The 26,916-nt window shown below is 37.6% G+C and overlaps 4 protein-coding genes across 7 annotated transcripts; 1 reads left to right on the top strand and 3 right to left on the bottom strand.

Annotated features, from left to right (window-relative positions):
- Nucleotides 1-209: 209 nt before the first annotated feature.
- Nucleotides 210-5,552, bottom strand: LOC106403079 (STE20/SPS1-related proline-alanine-rich protein kinase). 4 transcript variants are annotated; one of them, XM_022704953.2, is made up of 23 exons: nt 5,414-5,552; nt 4,582-4,744; nt 4,228-4,467; nt 3,886-4,140; nt 3,692-3,816; nt 3,579-3,623; nt 3,408-3,489; nt 3,252-3,320; nt 2,995-3,165; nt 2,830-2,895; nt 2,635-2,703; nt 2,459-2,557; nt 2,305-2,372; nt 1,998-2,204; nt 1,734-1,843; nt 1,561-1,661; nt 1,422-1,481; nt 1,191-1,322; nt 1,059-1,107; nt 913-977; nt 766-827; nt 618-669; nt 210-501 (listed from the first exon to the last, which is right to left on the bottom strand). In XM_022704953.2, the coding sequence occupies exons 3-23, from the start codon at nt 4,384-4,386 to the stop codon at nt 496-498; spliced, it is 2,052 nt and encodes a 683-aa protein (XP_022560674.2). In that variant the 5' UTR covers nt 4,387-4,467; nt 4,582-4,744; nt 5,414-5,552; the 3' UTR covers nt 210-495. The 4 variants fall into 4 exon arrangements, with proteins under 4 accessions (XP_022560674.2, XP_013699384.2, XP_022560678.2 ...); XM_013843930.3 differs by having other exon boundaries at nt 1,440-1,481; XM_022704957.2 differs by having other exon boundaries at nt 1,440-1,481; nt 1,561-1,655.
- LOC106402413 (ubiquitin receptor RAD23b) lies at nt 5,132-8,222 on the bottom strand. Its single transcript, XM_013843138.3, has 12 exons — nt 7,987-8,222; nt 7,608-7,769; nt 7,358-7,399; nt 7,244-7,279; nt 7,081-7,151; nt 6,704-6,881; nt 6,519-6,623; nt 6,370-6,435; nt 6,014-6,061; nt 5,811-5,920; nt 5,632-5,716; nt 5,132-5,552 (listed from the first exon to the last, which is right to left on the bottom strand). The coding sequence occupies exons 1-12, from the start codon at nt 8,050-8,052 to the stop codon at nt 5,436-5,438; spliced, it is 1,086 nt and encodes a 361-aa protein (XP_013698592.1). The 5' UTR covers nt 8,053-8,222; the 3' UTR covers nt 5,132-5,435.
- Nucleotides 8,223-10,178: 1,956 nt separating this feature from the next.
- LOC106406862 (wall-associated receptor kinase-like 10) lies at nt 10,179-13,095 on the bottom strand. The gene is made up of 3 exons (XM_013847599.3): nt 11,876-13,095; nt 11,659-11,766; nt 10,179-11,571 (listed from the first exon to the last, which is right to left on the bottom strand). The coding sequence occupies exons 1-3, from the start codon at nt 13,062-13,064 to the stop codon at nt 10,328-10,330; spliced, it is 2,541 nt and encodes an 846-aa protein (XP_013703053.2). The 5' UTR covers nt 13,065-13,095; the 3' UTR covers nt 10,179-10,327.
- Nucleotides 13,096-23,337: 10,242 nt separating this feature from the next.
- On the top strand, nt 23,338-24,099 carry LOC106403825 (uncharacterized protein At4g02000-like). Its single transcript, XM_013844610.1, has one exon. The coding sequence runs from the start codon at nt 23,338-23,340 to the stop codon at nt 24,097-24,099; it is 762 nt and encodes a 253-aa protein (XP_013700064.1).
- Nucleotides 24,100-26,916: the final 2,817 nt, after the last annotated feature.

Raw genomic sequence — 26,916 nt, 5'->3', positions numbered from 1 at the left:
TATTCACGTGAGTATATTATTTTAGTTTATGTATCACCTCCGAAGCAATTATGACTGAATATAGAATTCATGGATTCTGCGACATGAGGACAAGTCTTAGTTGTCCCAGAGATGCGTTCATTTACACGCATCCAAACATACATATATACTACAATACATAATTCCACATATCATCATCTTATGAAGATGCTTCTCAATAACCCATCTTGTAAAAGTTTTAAAAAATAATAATAACCCTTCTTGTATCAATATTACACATATCATTATGTAACCATGGTTATCAAATAGCTACCATGGTACATATTACTTAACCCTAAAAGGTCAAATATATAACACAGAAGTGATGTTAGGGACAAGGGTGATGTACTTATGAATCAAATTACAAAACATCTGAAAGCAAATCTTTCCTTCATTAGATCTCTTATATCTTTATTGAGGATGAATCCAAACTTCTTATACTTAGATACCACACATCTCCTGAGGTTTTTAAGGAAATCAAACCTGTGAGAAAATTTGAACAAAGGAGGCATGAGTTTTGGTGGTCATAGACTCACCACATAATTGAAATTGAAAAGATTGCAGACAGGATGATTGTATTTAGATATACTCAAGCTTACATGGGCGTGTTCGGTTTTGTATTTCTGAAGCTCTTCTTCTGCACAGATGAGCCTATGGACACACACACAAGAAAGAATGTTTGGACTATAGATAATACAACCTGAGAGAGAAGTATTTCACAAGGAGGAGATTGTCGAAGTTACTTACCTCCATTGCAGGTCGGTTATGTCATGGAGCAAGTCTTTCTCTCTTTCGTGTGCTGCTTCAAGCTGTGATTCAATCCAAGAACAATTCTGCTGAGTTCCAATTCATATGATTCAATAAATTCTACTGTTTGCAAATACGGTTACATACCATTGATTTTTCAGTAGGAGCTACATTAGGTTGTTGTACGCTTCCTGGTTCAGCTGAACGTCCCTCTACATGAGAGAAATAAAAGACATTCAAAAACTCTGGCAAGAAAAATGCAATCAGAAGGGTGAATGGAGGCAGAAATTAACCTGTCAGCTCTCTGTTGGTGAGTACTTTCATCATGTGCAGAATGTTATCCTGTTTTTTTTCGGGACGATGTAAATTATGCAACGAAGTGTTTCATCTTTACTAGGTATATTGAAAGAATAAGGCATACATACCCTTTCCAATATATTGGTCTGCAGAACTGGATATACCAGCGGGTATACATATGAGCTGGTTAGGTTTGGTAAAGGGACATCAGCTCCTGAAACAGAGGGAGGTAGAGAAGCAGCAGAATGATGGCCGAGCACCTACATAACCACATCAATGTTTTATTTTGTATTTCTCTTTGGATAAATAGTTTTGGTAATAGATATTGATAGTTTGTGTCTGCAGCTGATCAGGCTGACCTCGGAACTATTACAAACCTGCATGCTGTGACTCTTTTGCAATATTGGAGATGGAACCACCTGATAAAGAGAAAGTTAATATGAATACAAATAAAAAAGCTTAAAAAGTGAGTTAAGCAAACAAGAAGAGGTTGGTTACCTTGTCAATATCAAGATTTTCAGAAGTTACTTTAAAACGCCCTCTTTGCTGCACAACTGGCGGCTTTGATTTGTCGTCAGATTCATCTAGGCTCGCTGACACTGATACACCATTTAATTAATTAGAAAAAGCATTAATCCACATGGATGTTTAGATTAGATAGAAATGTATACAAGCTCTGGGTGGTTTAACAGCCAGCTCCGTTGGTACTTCATCTCCTCCCACTGTAGGATGTGCCCCATTGCAGGTTGACCCATTTTGAAGTTGATCTTGGGTTTTATCACTAGAAATTAACATACATATTACATATATAGTCAGTAAATATGAGCGTTGACATCAGGTTTTCAGTTACTTTATAAGAGACAAGTAACGGTTAAACAGTAAGACTAGTATCTTAACAAGCTCTTACAATAACAGTACATGTTAAAAGGACTAACCTCTCTCCCTTACTGACACAGCTTCCTGCTAGAATCTCTGTTGGTTGATTGGCTGTGATAGATGTGGAGTCCGTTGATTTCTCATTGATTGCATGCGCACTTGCAACAGTTGTATTATTTAGAGACAGATCCTCATGACGGGGAGAGGAATATACATAGTTATCATAGCTGGGGCTGGCAAGACTTATATCATCATCAGACTTATCCCTGCCCAGCCAAAATTATTACTTGTTCAGTTTATTCACCTCTAGTTGTTACAAGTAGATAACAAAATGAAAACTCCAAATAGAGATATTAGCAGATAGACCTTGCGATACTTAGAGTTCGGTGAATAAGGGGCTGGAGATACTTATTAGGAAGTTGACAAGTATCTTCCTGCAGAGATTAAGTAATAAAAAACTCTTAAACCTTTGAGTATATAACTATTTCTAGCTGAGGAAAATCTCTACAAGAGGAGACACCTGAGTCTCTAATTGCATATCCTGTGAATCTAGAGCCTGCAACGAAGTTGTGCTTTCAGATAAACTGCTCTCCGACAAGCCACAATCTATGTCCTGGATCTGGTGGAAATAAGAAAGTCATAATTTGAAGCACAGTGAATTACTTTTTTATGTGCTAGAGGAGACCAAGTTTATACCAATGAAGCTTGGGCTTTCATGTCATCTAGATTGAAATTCCACCCACTAATACCTCTCTTGTATTCATTCTGCATGTTACTACGACAAGAAGTTAAAGGCTAAATACTCTGCATGACAATTTGAGCTGTAAACTAACAGTTCAAGATTCAAACATAAATAAAGAGAGCCAGCAATTTTGGACTGGAAACACAAACCTGGGAGAGTTCCTCCTTCTCTCCATCTGCCATTTTCTCTTGTGCAAGCATATCTTCTTCCTTTTTCTGCATACAGAAAGCATATTCCTCATAAATTTTCATCATATGAAGCTGACTGATAAAATGAAAAGATATGGAATAACTACTTATTTCTACATATCAAACCTTTATTGCTTGAACACGATTAACAAGATCTGGTAACCCATCCAGAAGTTTTCGAGCAATGTAGTCGCTTGACCTCGCTTGCTTGAAAAAGGAATGCTTTAACAACTTTTTGGCAGATGGGCGTTTGGAAGGGTCTTTGACTAGACAACTAGCAATCATCTGCTTGAAAGACTGAGGAAAAGAGGCACAAATTGAGATGATAATTAGCCAACAAATCAAAGGAGAATGTATAGTATTGATTGACACCAAGAGCATACCCTTGAAAACTTCCTATCTCTTTCATAATCCAGCCCGGGTGGTGCATTTTGCAAGGTCATAAGCAGAACCTGAAACCATATTTCAAATATGATATTTGTTTTAGAACTGAGCTATAGATTATGGAGCTGAAATGTAGATTTAAAAAGGCTATGAACCTTCATTGGTGGATACTTAGAGAAAGGAGCGTGGCCATGTGCAAGCTCTAGCCCAGTGATACCAAACGACCAAATATCCGCCCTGAAGTAGATGTTACAAATAAGAATACTATATTCTCCTCTAACTAAACATAAGCAAATAGAATAATAATAACTCGAGGTTAAACGTACTTGAAGTCATAACCATGTAACTGCTCCATGACTTCAGGTGCCATCCTATTAAAGCAAAAAAGGTGGGTCACCCACATGAGAAGTAAATTCAAATTGGTTACCACCACACTTACCAGCAAGGTGTTCCAACAAATGTGTTCCTCGTACGTTGCCTATCACCCGAATCAAAGAGACACGCAGATACACCAAAGTCTCCCAACTTGATCGCGCCACGAGCACCGAGCAAAATATTCCCCGCCTGAAACAAAAAGATAACTCAATACGAAGCCAATACATTCCCTTTATGAAGAATAGAAAAGTTACCGACTTTGACATCACGATGAATGTGGCCATGCTGATGGAGATAGTCCAACCCCTTCAAGGCCTCGCGCAGAATCGTAGCTATAATAACTTCCTCAAAGCCATCAGGGTAAGCAGCTTTCAATATATGGAGACAAGAACCTCCAGACATGTAAGGCATGACGACCCACAAATTGTGATCACTAACGAAAGAGCAATGCGATTTCAACAAATTGAGATGATCAACAAGCATCATCGTCTGCGCTTCACGAGAGATGTTATTCTAGTACCAAAATTAAAACCATTTAATTAGCTTAGCCAATAGCAAAAAAAAAAAAACATCATAAAGAGCAAAAGAGAAAAGAATCACCAGGTCGCAGTTATCTCGTTCAAAATCGAGAATCTTAATAGCAACAACTTCATCAAAAGGGATGCACAAGGCACGATGCACTAAGGCACTGACACCTTGTCCGATCACCTCGTAGATGGTGTAATGCTCTGGCCCTATGGGATACTTCTTCTTCTCCATTGTGGTCTCTAGGGCGAAAACTCAAACCTAGCTGGCAAAGTTGCTTGGGCGTAAATTAATCTACAGAATAAAAAAATTAATCTGGGAAACAAAGATTAGATTCAGATGATTATAATTTGGCGGGGTAGAGTTAATCGTTACCCGAAAATTCACGATAATCATATAAAAAAAAAAATCAGAAATTGCGAGAGATACCGTGTTTATGAAGATATTGATGTATTGATGATGATGAACCCTCTTTTTCTGCTTTTTGGTTGCTCTTTCTATCAAAACTTTCTTGAGAAAGATGATTGAAACGAAAACGAGAGAGGGAGTCAGAATCGGATCGCCGCTCAATAGCTTTTTTGGCTGTTAATATCTGTTAAATTTGGAATCCCGCCATTTTAGGTCTCTTTCTGCTTTCTTATTTAAGAAAATTTCTTGTAAAATCAGATATATCTAAATATTATCCTAAACAAAAAAAACTGACCGTCTATATTTCATTAAATATTTAACCACGAATGTATGAGAAAAACTACAATAAATTAATTGTTAAATATTCGATTCAGGAATAATCAAATCCGGTTTAGGACTATAACTAAATATAACTACTCTATCAACATATAAAATGAATGATTTAATAATTTGTACCAAACTAAACCGGGTTTTTTCTAGACTAGTTTTGTCTTAATGATTCACCTTTTTTTATTTTGCAACACTTGTAATGATTCATCTTTCAAACACCGAAAAACCCGTGAATTGCCAATAAATCACAACATAGAAAAAGTTTGGATATGATGAAATATCTATTACAGTTTTTTATGTTTATCCCCTCGAGAACTACGTGATCTTGCATCTCTGCTCACATAGGAATCTATCACAAACGCAACAACCAACCACACGAGTTGTAAGAAAACCTCAAATGGAGTAAAGAAAATTCAAGCAAAAAAAAAACTGAAGTAAGAAAGAGAAAATCCCACCACACTAATAATTCTAATCAGATAATGTAAGTAAAATAACGCCAAGATGTAGATGAAAAGGGACAAACTTTTCAAAGAGTGTTTGGAAACTCAGTCTGCAAAATCTCCCGAGTTCTCCAATAGATAGTTAGCTGCCAATTCCTCATTACGGTCACATGCAAGAAAGGCTTCTATTACTAAGTCTCTATCAAATCCCATTGCCTCTAGCTGTTATAGAGGACAAAAACAACGTAAATAAGAAGGGTTGCATTGTGAAAATAGTGTTGCACAATTAATGGTGTTTTACCCGTTGAATAGCTTCTTGTTCTGCTTGGGTGACGTTAATGGAATGTGGCGTTTCTTGCTCGGGTTGATCGAAAATGTCTGCATCCCTGATGGTTTTTTTTTTGTTTCAAATTTTATGAACCAGCATATTATTACATCAAACAGAACCTTAGAGTACAGTAAACAGATTGGAGGACTTACCCGTCAGATCCCTCGTAAGGCTCGTTTACTAACTGAAGAAACTCTGCCTGGTTCTCTTGGATTAGCCTTAGAAGTTGAGGGTTTTGCTTTCCAAGTTCCTGAAGCATGGGCTGGTGGTAACAAAAGCAGCGGTTTTCAACAAAAGACGCTCAGAACCAGTGATAAGTTTTACAGATTACCGGATGAGGATAACGAAAATTTACCTGGAGGATTTGAGGGTTGGAATGGACCATGGTGCGCAATTGTTGGAACTGATACAATAACAAATACACGACAATGACTATGTTTGATGAAATTCGCCAAAGTTAGAACAAACAGTCAAACCATGTATACACATTTAGAAACAGTCAAACCATGTATACACATTTAGCTTATCATCCCTTGTTATATTGGCTATGATAGAAAATACATTTCAGCTTAAGTTGATAAAATGTGGTTCTAACCATATCCATAATCGTTCGCTCAAAATCATGACTGATGAGGATAGAGCCACATGGTTAAAAAAAAGTAACTTTGCAATGAGGAGATGGAGGAAACAAAAAGAAGTTGAAACAGCAACCTGATCATTGTTTCTAAGAAATTCAAGCGTCCCAAGATCACCAGTGCCAGCAGAGGCAACTGTTCCCTAGGAAGAGTAAACCATAGAGTGAGAAGATAACGCAATACACCTATCAACTCTTTTGGATACACACAAATAATACTAAATACCTGAGGGAATAAATCCAAAGGAGATGAGTTAGGACCTCCAGACGCAGGTGGGACAAGGGCTGCACCAGACGCTGCCACAGCTACTTCAGCAGTTTCAGGAATCCCCTATAATATAATTAAAATGTCAATAATTTCATCCTTTAAAGCCTAAAGGAATAAGAATGTCATAGAGAGAGAGTCCCTACAGAGTACAGATAATCCACTGCTCTCTCAGGGTTGTTATGAGCAGCTCGAAGTGCACGAGTAACTGTTTCTTTGTCCCAGCTCCCGCCTCCCATGTCCATTAATTGTTGCACCAATGGCTCAAGACGATTGCCACTAGCCAATGATGAAGCAACTTGTCCATGGGTGTCAGTCTGTGCCCTGCCACATACCGTTCAATTGAGTAGTTTATATTCTAATAATGAAACCCAGAACAGATAAGTTACACAACACATACTAGACGTCAAACATGGAAAACTTTCGGAAAACATAAAAGGGGCAGTAGGCAAGACCAACGGAAGGAAAAATGCAAAAAAAATTATTCTCCAAAGAAGCTCATTGTTTCAGTAATAAGACTTACGCTGGTTGTTCTTGAGCAGTAACAGGTGAAGCAGGCACAGCTGTAGACTGAGTTGTAGATGGAGCTGCAGGCTGATTAACCAATAATAACTTGTATTAATACAACCGAGCGTGCTGCTTATCCCATCGCATACTCCACAAGTAAATATATGCAAGAAAGTTACCTTAGTCGAAGATGTGGTAGTAGTAGTGGAAGCAGGCTGTGAAATAGAAGAAGTTTTTTCCAATCATCAGACAGAAAGTGCGATGTGCAAACACACGAGAAATAGATAAGCTACCTGAGTAGACGACTGACCAGATGATGAACCTGCAGTTCTGCTCTACAGTTCATCATAACCAAAGGAAAAGACAACGTCAGTGCCACGACAAGATAAATATATATCACTGCAAGAGAACAATAATGAACAAAACAGATGCCTAAGAACAGCTTTTATCCTTGTTTAAGTTCTTCTCTTAGTATATCTTCATACATTTTAAGTTTAGTAATTAACTAATGTTCAAAGCTTCCCCTAAAAATAGTGTAGGTACCTTGCTAAGCATGACGACAAGAAAGCCTTCCTCAGTAACCTTGTTCTCCACCAGAGTAGTTTCATCTTTCAAAACTTTTCCATTGTGAATCAACAGTTGCTGCCCACATGGATAATTATCCTTCCCTTGTGAATCCTCTATATTCTTCTTCACCGCCATTATCTTACCAAAAAACAAGCACATTCATATGTATAATCCACAAACTTGAAGAGTTTCATTACCAAACCAAAGTTCTCTTCACGGCAGGATTCGCTAGTCATATTAAACACTAATAGAACAACAATTCGAAATTGTGGATCTGATGCTATTCATGTGAGGGAACCTACGTTTCTCTACTCTCCTACGCGGATTTACTCGTGGAAAAAGGACGAGAACTAACCGTATCGGAGGACTGAACCCTAATTTCAAATTGACGACCCATGAGAGTCTTAACGGTGAGCTTCATCGTTCGGAGGATATGAAATCGACGGCGCTGGCTTGGTGAAACCCCGGCGAGAATCGACGGCCCTAAAAAAGCAGTGTTTGAAGAGATCGAGGGCGACGATACAGAAAAGCCAACCGTAGCTAAAACAGTGACACAGTGCGTTTAGGATTTTAAACGCGGCAATAGATCTCCATGTGCTATCCACGTGACACATATTTTCCTTCTTTTTTTTTATTCTTTTCCTTTTTGTCGAAAGAGATAATCCAGAATTATTTATAGCTTTAACCAACAAGTGGGACATTAGTCCATAATCACTTCATCTTAGGACCAGTAAATGCTATTAAAACAATTTAAAATTTGCGAGTAATAGTGGATGGGTTTTGCGAGATGCAAATGGTTGCTACAGAGGAGCCGTTCAAGCAAAAGGGAAGAGAGTGAGTACTGCATTAGAAGGAGAACTACAAGCAATCCTCATGTCAATGCAATATTGCTGGAGCAAAGGGTATAGACGTATTATTATTGAAGGAGACAGTCTAAAAGCTATACAACTTCTCAACTATCAACGTAAGCACTTTGGTCTTTACAACTGGATAAGAGATATCAAATGGTTGGAAAGAAGATTCGAAGGAGTTATGTACCAATGGATTGGGCGAGAAGCAAATAAAGTAGCGGATAAGCTAGCTACTCACCAAAGCCTTAATGATGATTCTTATCGATTTTATTATTATGTTCCATGTTTCATAACTAATCTTCTTCATGAAGATTATGTAAACTCCTCAGTTCATTAATGATAAAGCAGACGTTTTAAAAAAAAACAATTTAAAATTTGAACTGCCATAATTGTGCCTTTTAAAGAGTTGATTATTGTCTAGGCCATTTTTTGACTTCTTATATGTGAGACACTTTGTTGTGGGCTAACAATAAACTGTGGACAACTTTGTTGAGGCACATTCAGAGACATTTGATGCGTGGACGGATGATGCGTGGACAGATGATGCGTGGACGTAGATACGTGGACGGAGATGAATGTAAAAATTCCAGAAGTTTCATCAGAGCAAACTCCACAATAGCTGAGCTTAATGACACAACCCCAACAACAATGTTTGTCTATGGACAAGAAAGAAGATTTTGATTATGTTGTGGATATGAACACTAACATAACCATGAATAAAGAACAAGAGAGATCTCTTAAATTTGTGGATAGAAAATTGAAGTTTGATGTGGTGGATAGAGTAGTAACTCAAACACTAAACATTGATTAAAAAAATGTAATATATTGAAAGGCTATGATATGGACGTCAATGTGTCCACAATATCAAAGATGAACTAATTAATAACTTCAAACCAATTACAACCACATACATGTCTAGGAAAAGAAACAAGCTTGAGTGATAAAAACAAAGCTAAACAAACCAAAAAGTTAAAACGAGTCAGCTCCTGCTGCTAGTCTTAGTTTTCCACTAAAACCCTCTTTTAATTATTACTCACCACATCGGCTCACTCCCTTAACTAATGACATTAAACTGGACTCAATTCTGAACAACTCCCTTAACCCTAAAGTATAGTAATATGTATGGGTAATTCTCCTAAATAGACCATTTTCAAGTTTTGATCACAAAAATAGATCACATGGAGAAAAATTACCAAAATATTTCATTTAATAGATAAAATGACCATAATACCCTAGATATATAAAAAAATTAAAAATTAAAAATTAAAAAAAAATTAAAAATAATTAAAAATAATATTTTTTTTTTATAGTTTTAGATTATATGTTTTCAAATTCGAACTTTTTTAAAAAAAAAGTTTATATAATTTTTTTTTTTTGAAATTTTTTTTTTGTAATTCGAAAATACTTTTTGAAACTATATTTAAAATTTTTATTTTCAAATTTTTAATATTTGTTTTTTATTTTATAAAATTTTAAATCTCAATCCCAAATTCCCACCCCTCAACTCTAAACCCTAAGGTTTGGATTAGTTAACTCTAAGGGTATAAGTGTATATTTACCTCTTTAATGAAATATTTTGGTCATTTTGATTCTTAGGATCTATATTTGTGACATAAATTTTTTTAGTGCTATCTTGCGGTATTTTCCAATATTTATTTGTTTTTGTTTTTATGTTCGTCAAAATGGCTTATCAAAATGTAAACTTCTGTGTTACAAACGAGATCCTTTTATTACACAATCATAGTTATTCATAAAAAGAAATACATTCACACATATAGAAACACCAAAATCGGACGGAAAAGCAAAAGACACTAGATAATGCCGTGGTATGCAAAGTTGAAATTATTACCGTGTTTGAAAAGGAAACAGAGGCTCAACATCTGACATTGGCAAAGTCGATGTACCCACGTCGTATTGAGAAGTTGGGGCAGTAACAGCAATGTTGTTCCATGATTGTAACTCTATGTTAGCATCCACAATTTGTTCTTCATTCTCTTCCTCGTTTTCACTACCATACTCATGTAGTTGCATATCGACCGAAGACCCACGAATTTTCTCCAATTCCATGGACACTTCTCGCATACTTGGCCGTTTCCTACCTTTTAGATTCAAACACTTCCTTGCAAGGTTTGCCGTCGCAATCACTTGATTCAGCTTGCAACCATCTCTTATCCTTGCATCGATAATGTCAAACAGCCTATTCTCTTTCATCGCAAGAATGAAATAAGTTGACAATGTCCTATTTTCTTGAGACCGCAAGAAGGATACTGATTTTTCTCCGGTGATAAGCTCCGCAAGCACCACCCCAAAGCTGTAAACATCACTCTTGTCCGTGAACTGGCTAGACTGGAAATACTCAGGATCCACATATCCCACCGTACCAGAAACGACTGTTGTAAGATGTGTATGATCCACCGTTACTGTTCTTGAAGTGCCAAAATCAGACACTTTGGCTCGATATTTCTCATCCAACATTATGTTAGTAGACTTGACGTCCCTATGATATATTGGAGATGATGCAGCCGAATGCAAATACGAAAGAGCTCCTGCAATATCTATAGCAATGCGGAGACGCACTTCCCACGTAGTCATCGTGTGATCATCTGACTCATCTTCATGAAGATGCTCGAAAAGGTTGCCGTTGGGAATAAACTCGTAGACAAGAACAGGGACATCTGTCTCAAGGCAACACCCTAAAAGTTTCACGATGTTTCTGTGGTTGATCTGGGAGAGAATGACAACCTCATTGACGAACTCTTCCAACTTGTCTTCATCCACGACTTTAGACTTTTTCACTGCTACAATTCTACCATCAACAAGCATTCCCTTGTACACGGTACCTTGACCACCTTGGCCAAGTATTCTAGTTAAACAAAAGTTTAAGGTGGCCTTTTTCAGCTCTCTCGAGCTGAACACTCTCGTCTTTTCAACGCTGCCTTCAGTTGAAATTAATTGTTGTTGCAACAATAAACCTCCATTACGCTTGAAGAACTTCTTTTTCTGGTTTAACCTCCTTTGTTTTCTAATAAATCTGTATAACCCGTATATTCCACCAATAAAGATCAATGAGCCGAAACTAGAACCAAACCCTACAAAAGAATAAAGAAAACCAAATTACATTTTCTTGCATGGCTTTGGGTGAAAATGTATTTGAGATAGAAAGTTGCTCGGTTTACCTATAGCAAGCCTATGATTGCTAAACACGCATTTTAGGGATCCCTGCATATTGACACAAGTGCCGTCCCCACAGATCGAGTAGTCATTTTCAGTGCATTCATTAATATCTGTTTTTTTTTTTACATGAAACTGAAATCAACCATGATGATATCATAGTTACTTTGATAATATAGAAGACTTGAATACAAAATATGAACTATAAATGCACTTACTAACCTTTACACCCGCCCGGAATGTATGGATTTCCCTTGTAACCTCTATTGCATCTGCAACTTGTATAGTTAGGAAAATAAGAATTATAGTCGCATGCACAACTTATTCCGGAAGTCCCCTCGTATGAACGTAGGCTTAGATTTATGTACTCTTTCATGGGCATACATTTCAGAGAGTCTACGAAGGAAAGAAGATCCGTTGTATGGATGAACCATCCGAACTCAACTGTTGAATATCGTTTAGCAAGAACCAGATTTGGATCAGATCCGTCTAATAAAGAGTATGCCTGATCATATGTTAAGAAGGCAACTTTACACCCTCCTCTTGTGGTGGTGTTATCATCTATTCTGACACCAACAACCTGTTGAATACTACCGGGCATGCTTGCCTTGCAACATCGGTTACCGTTGCAGCTTGTTTCATTTATATAGCTTCTTTCACTACAATACCCGTAGCCGTCGTCATCGTACCTACTTTTACTATTACAATTAACCGTCTCTAGATAATCTTTTGAAGTCGTATGATTTGTTGGGAGGCAACTGGAGAAGCATCCCACGATGCTTGGCTCGATATTTGTCAAGGACGCCTTGTTATTGCAACCTATCGCTACGAGTGTATTACTGTCACTAACGTAGAAGGGGCTCCCCGTCAAGTTCAGAAGTGATGTAGACTCTTGTTCGTTGCGGGAGCACCCCTTTGAAATTATTGGGTTTTTTATTCGAACTTTCCCATATGGCATGCGATCAGAACCATACGAGAGGAGTTTACCTGGAAAAGAGATACTCACAACTTCCTTGCCGATTACGAAAAGAACAGGGACGAGCTTCCCTGAAACTGAAAGAGAGTTATTATGATCACATTTAATTTCGTACCATTTATTCAGATAGCAGCCTTCCCCGATTCCAAATGGGTACGGGATGTCTATTCCTCCACATCGTGTAGGACAAGACATGGAAACAGTGAGATTAAAGACCAAGAAAGATAGTAGAGAGAAGATCATCAAAAGGGAAGAAGGATTAAAAGAGCTCATGTTAAAGATATTTTGAAGAAAAATTGTTATTTCCTTGATAAAAGTAGAGTGGGTTTGTAAGGAAGAGAAATGCTTGCGTTTACTTGGACGCAGACAGTTCTTTTCAGTCTCCGCCTTTGAATTTTCAGCTTCTTGATCAAAGCAGAGAATCCACTGCCACATATTTGCTTGTCTTCTTAGTCCACTTTTGCGGCAAGCATGTCACATCCTTCAGCTTTTGAGTTTTCTTCCTCCACTTACTTACGTGAACAGAAACAAAACTGAATTGAATATACACACCTTAGCAAAAGAATCATTTAAGGTGGGTCCTGATCAAAATCTGACGTCGATCATCCCGTTTGGTCTGATGTAACTCATGCACAAAGATATTTGTGTTATGAAATAACTTATAATTTATAGTATCGAAAAATTTAAATAAGAGTAGAATTTAATATCTGTAGAAATCAAATAACATTAATATAAAGGAGAGAGTTTATTATAAAGAAGAAGAAGATGTAATTGTTATCTTACAAATGATCGAAAAACTTCGTATTTATAGAAGAAAAATTACTGTGCAAATAGTGACAGTGGGACCCACATCTTTCATTATTTCAACATATGTGTGCGCCTCTTTGTTTGAAATTAAGTTTCGTAACACTCCCCCTTGGGGACCGGTGTCACTCTCCGCTCTCGCTTAACGTCTTTGTTGCCTCGTTAGAAACCTTTCCAGGAAAACCCAATGGGAAAAACCATAGTAAGGTAAAAAGAGTACAACTACGTAAGCTCCCCCTCGAATGATCAGTCATAGATCCTTCTGATGGCGCATTCCAATGTTGTGGACATGTTTTCTGAATACCGAGGTAGGTAGTGATTTTGTGAAGAGGTCAGCTGCATTGTCGCATGATTGGACATATCTTACTTCAATCTCTTTCTTCTTCACGAGCTCTTGAGTGTATGAGAAGAACTTCGGATGAATATGCTTCGTTCTATCGCTTTTGATATATCCATCCTTTGTTTGAGCAACACATGCTGCATTATCTTCATATAGAATAGTTGGCTCCATATTTTCGTCAATCCCGCTGCTTGAACAGATGTGTCGGGTTATTGATCTTAGCCATACACATTCTCTACTTGCTTCATGGAGTGCAATGATCTCAGCATGATTTGAAGAAGTAGCCACGAGTGTTTGTTTCTGAGAGCACCAAGATATAGCAGTGCCTCCGATCGTAAAAACGTATCCTGTTTGCGATCGGGCTTTGTGTGGATCTGAAAGATATCATGCATCTGCAAAACCAACCATTTGACCTTTTGAACTTTTAGGATAAAACAAGCCTAAATCAATGGTCCCTTGGAGGTAACGAAAAACATGCTTAATCTCATTCCAATGTCTTCGAGTTGGGGATGAGCTGAATCTTGCCAAAAGATTCACAGTAAATGATATATCAGGCCGTGTACAATTTGCAAGGTACATCAGCGCTCCAATTGCACTTAGATATGGTACTTCCGGACCAAGTATCTCTTCTTTTTCCTCAGGTGGTCGAAATGGATCACTTTCAATGTTAAGTGATCTGACGACCATCAGAGTACTAAGGGGGTTAGATTTATCCATATTAAAGCGTTTCAACACTCTTTTGGTGTATGTAGATTGATGTACAAATAGACCATTTTGAAAATGTTCTATTTGAAGGCCAAGACAATACTGTGTCTTTCCGAGATTTTTCATCTCAAATTCTCCATATTAAAGCATTTCAACACTCTTTTGGTGTATGTAGATTGATGTACAAATAGACCATTTTGAAAATGTTCTATTTGAAGGCCAAGACAATATTGTGTCTTTCCGAGATCTTTCATCTCAAATTCTCATTTTAGATATTCTGATGCCTTTTGTATTTCCTTCTGAGTTCCAATAATATTTAGATCATCAACATATACCGCGATTATCACAAATCCGGATGTTGTTTTCTTGATGAAAACACATGGGCATATAGGATCATTCACATATCCTTCTTTTGTTAAATGTTCACTGAGACGATTGTACCACATACGTCCAGATTGTTTTAACCCATATAATGATCTTTGCAATTTTATTGCACATAACTCTTTAGGTTTGGAACTTAATGCTTCTGGCATTTTAAATCCATCAGGGATTTTCATGTAGATATCAGTATCTAATAATCCGTATAGATAAGCTGTAACAACATCCATGAGACGCATCTCAAGATTTTTATCAGCGGCTAGACTCATCAGGAATCTAAATGTGATCGCATCCATTACATGAGAATATGTTTCCTCATAATCAATACCAGGTCATTGAGAAAATCCTTGGGCTACAAGGCGAGCTTTATACATTGTAAGCTCATTTTTCTCATTTCGTTTTCGAACGAAAATCCATCTGTACCCAACTGGTCTCACATCTTCAGGTGTGAGTACAATAGATCCAAACACTTTTCGTTTGTTAAGCGAATCAACTTCGATTTGTATTGCTTCTTTCCATTTATTCCAATCATGTCTCTTTTGACATTCATATATGGATTTCGGTTCTGGATCATCGGTATCTTCATTTACCTCATTTGACATAAGATATGAGAAAACATCACCAATGTCATCATTTTCATTCTTTTTCCATATCTTTTTATTATGGATGTAATTAATAGAAATCTCATGATTATCTTTCGATTCATGATGCTCTGATTCATCAGAGTCCTTATCATTTATTTCTTCCAAAATATTTTCTGCTATTTTGGGTGCATCATATATTTCAGCTTTCTTCTGTTTCCTAGGATTCTTATCCTTAGAACCAACAGGTCTACCACGCTTCAGGCGTGTTTTTGGCTCTCGTGTGTCATCCTCCTTTTCTTGTTTATTTGGCATTTTGATATGAGTAGGAGCATTTGCAGCTGGTATATGAGATTTAGTTACCGTCTTGGTATCTGTAAATGCATCAGGTATCTGGTTAGCTATACTCTGTAAATGCATAATTCGTCAAACTTCTAGTTCTGACTCTTTAGTAGGAGGATCAAGATATAACAATGATGGTACACTCCATTTTATATCACTTCCAACATTTTTGTTTTCTCCCCCTAGAACTGGAAATACATTTTCGTCAAAATGACAATCAGCAAAACGTACTGTAAAGACGTCACCAGTCTGTGGTTCTAGGTATCTTATAATTGATGGAGAGTCACAACCAACATATATTCCCAACCTTCTTTGTGGTCTCATCTTTGTTCGTTGTGGTGGTGCTACAGGCACATATACTGCACAACCAAAGATTCTAAAGTGGAAAATGTTTGGTTCTCGACCAAACGCTAACTGTAGTGGGGAATACTTATGGTATGCACTCGGTCTGATCCGAATGAGTGCTTAGCATGTCCCCATACAGAGGTTGGAAGTTTTGATCTCATGATCAATGGTCTTGCAATAAATTGCAGACGCTTAATTAAAAATTCAGCCAAACCATTTTGCGTATGAACATGAGCAACCGAATGTTCAACTTCAATTCCCATTACCATACAATAGTCATTGAATGCTTGGGATATGAATTCACCAGTGTTGTCTAGTCTAACTCTTTTAATAGTATAATCAGGAAACTGTGCTCGCAGTTTGATTATCTGAATTAGAAATCTCGCAAATGCCACATTTCGAGATGATAATAGACAAATGTGTGACCATCTACTGGATGCATCAATTAATACCATAAAATAGTGGAATGGTCCACAAGGTGGGTGTATAGGTCCACATATATCGCCTTGAATTCTTTCAAGGAATTTTGGTGATTCTTTATCAATTTTGGTTGGCGATGGCCTTACGATCCATTTTTCTAGAGAACATGCAACACATGTCATTTTATTCCCTTGAGAAATCTCCTGGATTTTCAGTGAATGACCATGTGAGCTCTCTATGATTCTACGCATCATTGTGGTGCCCGGGTGACCGAGGCGATCATGCCATAAATTAAAATCTTCTGGATTTTGTTTTACCATAAAATTGGATTCGATTGCATTGATATAAGTATGGTGTAATCCTGAAGGAAGTTCTGGAAACTTTTCCAATATGTGTTTTCTGCCACATTTCTCAGAGGTTACATACATGTATTTCTTTCCATCCTCAGTTGCAGACTGAGTATCATATCCGTGAAGATATATGTCTTTGTAACTCAACAAATTCCTTTTAGAACTTGGAGAATATAGAGCATTATTTATGGAAAATTTTGTTCCATTCGGCAAAGTAAAGTTTGCTTTACCAGTTCCTTCAATCACGTCTGCAGGACCTGATATTGTATTGACGATAATTCTTGTCGGTTTTATATCAGAGAAATATCTCTTTTGTCTCAGAATAGTGTGCGTTGTTCCACTATCTTGTATGCATATTTCACGAATCCGTTTCTTGGATTTTGCTCCATTAGCATTTTGATCCATTTCTGAAATTGTCATAAATATTAACAAAAGAAAAACATAAAATTCATTCATATAATAATCATATAAGGAAACACACAATAAGCATACATTAAGGTGACGTTAAAAACATCATTATTTGTTTAAAACAGGAAATGTAATAATTATACATGACAATATTGAAAACTATTCAATAGTCTTATTATAGGCATTTCGGTTCTCTTCAGGAGTAATCTAGTCCAGTTCATTAGCGAAGTCGGAGGCATCGAGGTACGATGTCCCTTCAAAGTTTTCAGTGAGGTTCACTTCTTTAGCTTTGCCTTTCGTGGACTCTTGATATAACTTACAGAGATGTGGAGGAGTACGACAGGTACGTGACCAATGTCCTTTACATCCACATCTGTAACACACTGTCCCACGCTTCTGGGTGGTATCCTCTTGAGTTTCTTTACCCTTAGAAACTTGTTCGGATCTAACCCACTTGTTAGATCCCTTCCATTTGGGATTGTAAGTTTTTCCACGTTTATTATTGAAGCGGCGACCATAACCTCGGTTGGTCTGGTTCCTTCTTTCTGAATTTTCTACCGCCGTAGCATTCACTTCAGGGAATGCTTTGGCTCCCGTAGGTCGGGAATTGTGGTTTTTGACTAAGAACTCATTGTTCTTTTCAGCCAACATGAGCGCAACCATCAATTCAGAAAATCTTGTGTACCCGCATTTTCTGTAAATTTCGGGCAAGAAGTGACGCTGTTTGTGGAAAGTGTTATATGTTTTATTCATCATTTCTGCATCAGAGACAGGATTACCACAATACTTCAGGACTGCAACTATCCTCAGGATAGCGAAATTATAATCCTCAACCTTTTGAAAATCTTGGAACCTCAGATTTTTCCACTCTTCTAGAGCGTGAGGGAGGTTGATTTGTCTCTGGTTATCGAACCTTTCTTTTAAAGTTTGCCACAGTTCAGCTGGGTCCTCGACGTTTGCATAGTCGTGCGTTAGATTTTCATCTAAATGCTTCTTCAGGAAGATTATCGCTTCGGCTATATGCTCGGGTGGTGATTTGTTACCGATTACAATTGTTTCGGTTATCTTTTTCATCACCAGATATGGTTTCACGTTTGTGACCCACCCGACGTAATTTTCGCCAGTTATTTTCAGGTGGAACTGGAGTTTCTCGATGTTTGCCATTTGTATTTCTAAAGCACATAAATAAAATTAATTAGAATATTATTAATATTAAAATGAACCGTTTACATTAATCATGCAAGCAATTACAAGGAGAAGCGATATAAAGAAAAGTAAACTAATATTCATCTTAAATTCACTCGGAGTAAATTCTCAAACGAATAAACCATAAATAGAAACACAAATAAAAATGGCACATAAAAACAAAAGTGCGCGAATCATCTTTCTTGAAATGAAAAATCGGAGGAGAGCGATTTGAAATTTTTGAGAGAAGATGAAATGTTTTGGATGATGAAATGGAGTGAAAATGAGTTGTATTTATAGATGAAAATCACTGTTCATGATCGTTGGAGAAAGGAGAAATTTTTGAAAATTTTTCTTTGTGACCGTTGGTGTTAAATCGAGTGCACCAAAAATCAGTCTGAAAATATCGTATTAAACAGTCAATCAAATCTATAAAATTTCATAAAAGTAAAAATTATGACAATGAAATATTTATGTTATGACAACAAATCATGTGACGGCTCAGCCGATCAATGCAGAGTAATAAATAAATTATACGGCGGCTCGGCCGACCAATTAATAATAAACAAAATATAAGGCGGCTCGGCCGACCAATAAATAATAAAGAGAATATAAGGTGGCTCGGCCGACCAATAAATAATAAACAGAATATAAGGCGGCTCGGCCGACCAATAAATAAATTAAATTACTAGTAAATAATATATGCGGTATTCCGGCCATTATAACATGATATAAATAATAGTAGAGGCGGTATACCGACCATTATAACAGGGTATAAATGATACAAATAAATTTTACTTAATCGCAGAGTGATCGTGCTGATAACGTGTTATGAAATAACTTATAATTTATAGTATCGAGAAATTTAAATAAGAGTAGAATTTAATACCCGTAGGAAGCAAATAACACTGATATAAGGGAGAAAGTTTATTATAAGGAAGAAGAAGAAGATGTAATTGTTATCTTACAAGTGATCGAAAAACTTCGTATTTATAGAAGAAAAATCACTGTACAAATAGTGACAGTGGGACCCACATCTTTTATTATTTCAACATATGTGTGCGCCTCTTTGTTTGAAATTAAGTTTCGTAACAATTTGGATATATTTCAAATATCTTAATTATCTAGATTATTTTTTATTATGGTATTTATCTTAATTAGTTATAATTATCTTAATGATTTTTAATAGTTTTAAGTTTATTTGGTTTTTATATAAATAGGCGTTTATGTCTAGAGTTGTATTTAGTTGATAATTTGATTAATAAAAACTGAGAGTTTTCTCTTTGTTTCTTGTTTTCGGTAGATCATTGGTGATCTCAACGAATTTAAGAAGACATTGATCTTAGGCATTCTTAAACTAAATAAGATCTTTGTGATTATTCTAGTTTTCCGGGTATTCTTAGAATCAACAGATCTCTAGTTCTATTCTATAAAGCTTCCGCTACATCAGTTGGTATCAGAACCATCACTTTGGTTTTTCAATCAAAGTTCGATTCTGTTATATGCCATGTTGTTTGGGTGTTTTTACTATCCTACGGACAAAAATCCGTTTGTTTCATCTGAATTTTTACACGAGGAGTTCAGAGAAATTCATGGTGATCCAGTGTATGATGTTTATGATGATGAAAGTCTGATTCAAGTGGAAGACATAGTCAACGACAATCATGGTCAAGAGAACGTTGTTGAAATTGGTCTTCACGTGGTGAAAGATGTGGATCCAATCATTCATCATTCATCATTCATCATTCATCATTCATCATTCATCATTCATCATTCATCATTCATCATTCATCATTCATCATTCATCATTCATGTCTACGATGAGGCATAAATGCTTGGTGACGTGTATGGTGAAGAAGATGCCAAAACCATAGATTACATCTTCGGTGATAAAGCTTTTGAAACTTGCAAAAGATAAGCAACGGTCTTGAAAAGAGCACTATGTGTTCTACGTGTGACTTATTACTTCTTTGGAAAAAGTCAACTTTTGTCATCTTTCAAACGTGACAATACACATAGAATCTTTATGAAGATTTTCAAGCTTGCAATGAAGTTTGATGTTTGTGATCGTAAGTGGTCAATTTTTATCGTGGATGCATCAAAAGCTAAGATTCGAGGAGGAATCTTCTCCAATCTGGAGAATGATGCAGAGAGATATTTGGATATATTTCAAATATCTTAATTATCTAGATTATTATTTATTCGGGTATTTATCTTAATTAGTTATAATTATCTTAATGATTTTTAATTGTTTTAAGTTTATTTGGTTTTCATAAAAATAGGTGTTTATGTCTAGAGTTGTATTCGGTTGATAATTTGATTAATAAAAATTGAGAGTTCTCTCTTTGTTCTTTGTTTTCGGTAGATCTCTCAATGAATTTAAGAAAACATTGATCTTAGGCATGGTTAGAATAAATAAGATCTTTGTGATTATTCTAGTTTTCCGGGTATTCTCAGAATCAACGGATCTCTAGTTCTATCCTATAAAGCTTTCGCTACATATACTGGGCTAGAAAAGAAAACTTAAAATAGGCATTTAAAGAACATTAAACCCAATGATTCAAAGACCCAATTACGTGAAAATCATAATCAAATATGATTCTCTGTGTTTCATTCAATGGCCCAGATTGACATATCAATGCAATTTTTGTACTATAGGAATTAACATCTAGGGATTGCAGGAATGTGCACGAAAATGAACTATTGTTAGAGCTTAAAGATGTATCATTTCTGAATATTTTCTTCTTTATGTTTTCTGTGGTTTTTGTTGAGTAGCAAAATGAACTTAAAGCAGAGGTAGTAATCTCATTTGAACTCTATTGCAAGAATCCATGGATCTGATAAGAGTCTTTGATATGATCACTAAACAACTTGTGAGTTCACCTTTTGTTTTCTCTGTATATACCTTGGATATAATACAATCCATTCCACACTACTTATAACAAATCATGCTGCTGACATAATTGTCTCTTTTAACATCAAACATCAAGAAATGTGAGAGTTTGAGCGTAGATGCGGCAAAAAGCCGAGTGGTTGAATAACATGAACAATTGTTTGTTCACCATTAAGTGAAAGTGAATGCATGTATTGCTTGTATACATGTACAAATGTTTACTTGATCTCTTATTAGAACAATGTGTTCGTAATATGTCACTTTTGAATGTGCATAGACAGTCTAGATGGGTGATTCAACTCAAGATGTGTCCAGTTTAGAGCATCTCCAAAAAAAAATCTCTATTTTAGAGTTTGCAAAACTCTATATTTGAAACTTCAAGATGTTCTTCTACAAAATCAAAACTTGAAATTTAATGTTAAAACTATTTGTAATTTACACTTTAGTCTTTATATTTATCATAATTAATGTAAATTCATAAAACTTTTATAAATAACTAGTATATATATATATATATATATCACAGTAATATTAATAAAATCTTACACTAAAATATAAATTATAAATAAAAATATGTAATTAAATATTAAACTACAAAGAAAATACCACATTATTCCAAAAAATATTTTCATAATGCTCTATTTTCGGCTACCCAAAATTTTTTGGACAATATCTTGAAATTCCAGAGCAAATTTACTAGAATATTAGTGTTATTATAATATTCAAATTTTGCAACAACAATATGAATTAAAAATATTAAAAATATTTTGCTTACATGAGAGTCTTAACGGTGAGCTTCACCGCTCGGAGGATATGAAATCGACGGCACTGGCTAGGCGAGTATCGGCGGAGAGAGACCTAAGAAGCAGTGTTTGAAGAGATCGAGGGCGACGCTAAGAAAAGCCGACCGTAGTTGAACAGTGACGCAGTGCGTTTCGGATTTTAAACGCGGCAATAGATCTCCATGTGCATTCCACGTGACACATATTTTCCTTTTTTATTATTTTCCTTTTTGTTAAAAGATGGGTAATCCAGAATTATTTATAGCTTTAGCCTTTAATCACTTCATCTTAGGACCAGCAAATGCTAATAAAACAATTTGAAATTTGAACTACCATAATTGTCCATTTAAATCCTCTTGAAATTGTCAACTTTCGATAATTCCAGTAAATTACAGTTTAGATTATTTCGAAATTAAAAATACTTATACTGTAGAAAATTTATCAGGTAAGACCCACGGACCATGATATTCATGAGCTTAATTTTAGCTTTACTAAAATTAACAAATTACAAAAGGAATCAAGAACCTAACACTCTTTAAATGGGGGTCCCTTTAAATGCGCCAAACAAATATAAAGCACATTAATAGCCCAATAAACCCTCTTTTAGTTATTACTCACCACAAAAATTTAATAAAAAGTGCTATCTTTGACCTTGAGAGAAGGAAAATGCTCCCAGGCCCTGCTTCCGAGAGTGGTCTTTTTACCCGATAAACATTTAGCTAATCCCTTTTGTTTGTCCGTGTTTTTTTTCTCTCTTTTGGAAGAAAGAGACTGAACTTTCCCCTTTCCTTTTCAAATTTTCGCCATTTTCGGCAGTATCTACCGGTCAATACAGAGCTCTGAGTGTATAACCGCCGGGTTCAACCCCTGACTCTGGTCGGAGGGTCCGTTTTTTTTTCACCACCGTATACCTCGCCGGAAAGACAAGAAGATGAAAAGTGTTGCAATACTAGGAAGGGTAAAGCAAGACAATTCATCCAACCTCCTCTGCACAAGCGGAACTAACTAAAGAGGCCTCATCTTCATAGTTTTCGAACTGGGGTTCCAGTTCTGAACTACACAATCCTCAAGCTTACAGCAACATCCAAAAGGAAATTTACTTGAATACTGACCGGGTTCCAGTCAGGTTTCCACTGTCTGCCAAAGATTTCCACAAGATTTGTTTGGACAAAAAGATGAGCATACGAATCTCTGCAGAAGAAAAAGGAAAAAGGGTATGCTTCGATTCCCATCATGCTCCCCGAACAGCTAGAATCAAAGCCCAACTGCCTGTGGATTCTGAAATCCTCGACAAACATTCCCTCACGCTGATAGGGAGAGTAACGAACCCATCTGCGCAACGAGTCTGGCCACTAATAGCTTTCTTCACGGAACTCTGGAAATCAGACGTCCGACCAGTAGGTGCAGACATGGGAAACGGTCTCTTTCAATTCAAATTTGAAAAAGAGGAAGACCTGATACAAGTCCTGGAAAAGAGGCCATATCACTACTCAAGATGGATGGTCATTGTGCAAAGATGGGAGCCAACCATATCACCATCTTTCCCTTGCCTTATCCCGTTCTGGATAAAGGTACAAGGTATACCGATACATCTCTGGTCAGAGGAGTTTATCAAAACCATCGGTGAAGACATTGGTCTCTATGAAAAAACAGAGATAACTCCCCTTTCGGTTCGAATGAGAGTTCAAGTTAATGGCCTCCTCCCGCTAATTACGTCCTCTGTGATTGAATATCCAAACGATGAAGAAGTCACCGTAAAACTAGTCTACGAAAGACTAGAACGTCATTGCTCCAAATGCTTCAGATTGGACCACGAACTACGAGATTGTCTGGAGGCCAAAGCACAAAACAACGCCTTAAAGAAAGCGCAAGAGGCGCTCATGACAGGTCTACCATCGGATACTTCTGTCAACGAATCTAGACAAGAAGGAGGATAAAAGAGACAACAGACTCCGACTTTCCAGTTCTCTGCAACCACTAGAAGTGATGCTTGGGAAAGAAAAGAGTCCAGAGACCACATAGAAGCCTCGGGAAGAAGACCATACAAAACCAAAATTCAAGAATGGCAAAAAAGGGGGACATCTCGAAGGACTCATCAAGCTCAAAAGCACAACAGAATGACAAAGGAGAGAGAATATAGAGACTTACGGGGAAAGAACAAACCAAGCTACTCTGATATCACTCAAGGAAGAAGCTATTATCGGGAAGTAAGTTATAAACCAATGGAACCAAAGAATCTGGACCGTAACCCCAATGGGGATCAATCTGAGACTCCAAGGAGAGGGGTTCCTCCCCAAAATGATAAACAACCAATCCCTCAGGAAGCTATACAGGAAGCAATGGGGGAGATTCGGAACGTGATGCTCCAATATACAAAATGCTCTGACCCCACAGAGAGTGAGGTGCGCAAGGAGAGACTAAGACAAGCCGAGGAAAAAGGCTAGGTGGAAGAGTCAGCCATTCAGATGGCGAGAGCAGCACTAAGCTAGGAACACCAATTGGAAACGGAGAAAACAACCGCACCAGAAAGGATCCCAGCTACTCTCAGATTGGGGAAAATGGAGATAGAACAAAGCAAGTCCTTGGAGAGCTTACAAGAGCGTCTTCCCGTTGCACTTAGATTAGGACCAGGCTCCTCTACAGGACATGAGTTAAGATCGCCAGAGAAAAACTAGAACGTTGCTTCACAGACACGCATCCCAGTCACTCTACGACTAGGCCCTGCTTCAAGCTCACCATTAGCAGTGAATGATCAGGAGCTGACCGATCATACAGTACCCCCAACGGAACACATTCATGTCTCCCAAAGACTGGGACCTAATTCTTACCAACTATCTGATGAGGAACAGAGAGTAGACCTCCAGGGAGCTAAGAGTAAGCCGAGAAGGCCTGTTGGAGCAAAAAAGACTCAAGAGTGACCATCACTACCAGCTGTGGTCGCAAAAAAGCGAAGGGTTCCAACGTCCAAGCCATCTCCTGTGAGAAGGCAAAGCTCAACAAAGGAGAGGAAAACCACAAAGGCAAAGCCCAAAGCGGGGGCTGGCCCCTCGATACCACTCTCCAACGGAGCAATTAGGGGCGCCTCAAAGAATACAAATTCGACTTCAAGCTCGGAGAACAGACCAATTGCTCACATGATCCCAGCAACCACCCGAAGGAGGATGGATTTTCGGACTACATCCTTTCCCGGTCCTTAAAGATAACGAGCTGGAATTGTCGGGGGTTAGGGAATCCCCAGACAGTTCGACGTCTAAAGGAGATACAACGCTCAGTTTCTCCAGATATTCTTTTCCTATCGGAAACTAAAAATCCCGACCTTTATGTCCTCAGTAAAACAAAGCAACTGGGGTACGAGAACCACCATCTTATACCGCCAACAGGCCATGGGGCAGGAGGACTAGCCATCTTCTGGAAACAAGAAATCAAGCTTCACATCCTCACCTCAAATGCGAACTTCATCGACACATGTATTGAGTACGAGGGAAAGTCTTTCTTTGCTGCTTTCATATATGCAGACACTGATGATGTAAAGAGGAGATTGTTTTGGCAACAGTTAGTATCACTAATGAATAACAGAGAGGAATCTTATTTTGTTACCGGCGACTTTAATGATATAGTAAACAATGTGGAAAAAGAAGGAGGCCCTTCTCGACCTGAGGGCTCCTTTGTGGATCTGAGAACATTCTACTCGGAGGGAGATCTATATGACTTACCGCATTCAGGAGATTTTCTCTCCTGGAGAGGCAAACGGGGAGATCACCTGGTTCGTTGTCGTTTGGATAGAGCAGCAGCAAACAGTGCATGGGCTGAGATGTTTCCCACAGCCCGAAGCGAGTATTTGCCCTATGAAGGGTCTGACCACAGACCTATCGTCACCATCGTTGAGCCAAAAAGAAAGAAACGAAAGGGAATGTTCCGGTACGATCGTAGGCTTAAAGGAAACGTGGAAGTAAAGACCCTTGTGGAGGGAGTTTGGAAGAGTGCAGAGGGCAACTCCAACAGAGAAAAAATAGCTTTAACGAGAACAGCAATAGTTCAGTGGAGCAAATCTCAGTACCGCAACAGCAGAGTTCTTATAGAGCAGAAGAAACAAGAATTGGAGATAGCGTTGATGAGTCCAGATGGTGACCAAGTCCTGATTAAATAGATAAATGAAGATCTAGAGGCAGCTTACCAAGCCGAGGAGGAGTATTTGAGGCAAAGGAGCCGTTTGTTATGGCTAAAACTGGGGGAACGCAACACAGGGTACTTTCACGCTGTCTCCAAAAACCGACGCAGAGCTAACTCATTCTCAGTGTTAGAGGATAACTCGGGAAAAATGGTATATAAGGAGGATGAGATCGCTCAAGTCGTGGTCCAGTACTATCACTCAATGTTTACTTCCGTCGAGGGTAATAGAGCAGGGACAGTGAATTATGCCCTTCGTAGAATGGTTTCCGAGGAGGATAACATCAAACTCATCAGCCGACCATCAGCTCAGGAGATCAAAGAGGCGGTTTTTCCATTCACGCAGACAAGGCGCCCTGACCCGATGGCTTCTCCGCCAGTTTTTTCCATTCAAACTGGGAAACTATTGGCCCCGACATCGTTCGGGAAGTCCAAGGTTTCTTCAAGTCTGGTGTGATCCCCCGGGAAATAAATGAGACTAACATCAGGCTGATCCAGAAGGTTCAAAGCCCGCAAGCGGTAGTGGACTACCGGCCTATCGCGCTGTGTAATGTGCAATATAAAATCATCTCAAAGCTGCTTACAAG

The sequence above is a fragment of the Brassica napus genome, chromosome C6, assembly GCF_020379485.1.
Source record: "Brassica napus cultivar Da-Ae chromosome C6, Da-Ae, whole genome shotgun sequence".
Taxonomy (NCBI): domain Eukaryota; kingdom Viridiplantae; phylum Streptophyta; class Magnoliopsida; order Brassicales; family Brassicaceae; genus Brassica; species Brassica napus.
Note: the sequence above shows the minus strand (reverse complement) of the source record. Positions and strands in the feature narration are given on the sequence as shown.

Bases quoted from the DNA above. Each gene is read 5' to 3' on its own strand.
- LOC106403825 (XM_013844610.1), top strand. From the start codon at position 23,338: ATGAGCATACGAATCTCTGCAGAAGAAAAAGGAAAAAGGGTATGCTTC.
- LOC106402413 (XM_013843138.3), bottom strand. From the start codon at position 8,052: ATGAAGCTCACCGTTAAGACTCTCATGGGTCGTCAATTTGAAATTAGG. The intron at 6,624-6,703 runs GTAGGGACTCTC...ATTATATTATAG, and splicing joins CAGTGGATTATCTGTACTCT to GGGATTCCTGAAACTGCTGA. The intron at 5,717-5,810 runs GTAAGTCCTCCA...AAAAACCATCAG, and splicing joins CCTTACGAGGGATCTGACGG to GGATGCAGACATTTTCGATC.
- LOC106403079 (XM_022704953.2), bottom strand. From the start codon at position 4,386: ATGGAGAAGAAGAAGTATCCCATAGGGCCAGAGCATTACACCATCTAC. The intron at 4,141-4,227 runs GTGATTCTTTTC...TTTTGGTACTAG, and splicing joins AACGAGATAACTGCGACCTG to AATAACATCTCTCGTGAAGC. The intron at 1,323-1,421 runs GTCAGCCTGATC...GTGGTTATGTAG, and splicing joins AGGTTTGTAATAGTTCCGAG to GTGCTCGGCCATCATTCTGC.
- LOC106406862 (XM_013847599.3), bottom strand. From the start codon at position 13,064: ATGTGGCAGTGGATTCTCTGCTTTGATCAAGAAGCTGAAAATTCAAAG. The intron at 11,767-11,875 runs GTTAGTAAGTGC...AAAAAAAAACAG, and splicing joins CATTCCGGGCGGGTGTAAAG to ATATTAATGAATGCACTGAA. The intron at 11,572-11,658 runs GTAAACCGAGCA...ATTCTTTTGTAG, and splicing joins CAATCATAGGCTTGCTATAG to GGTTTGGTTCTAGTTTCGGC.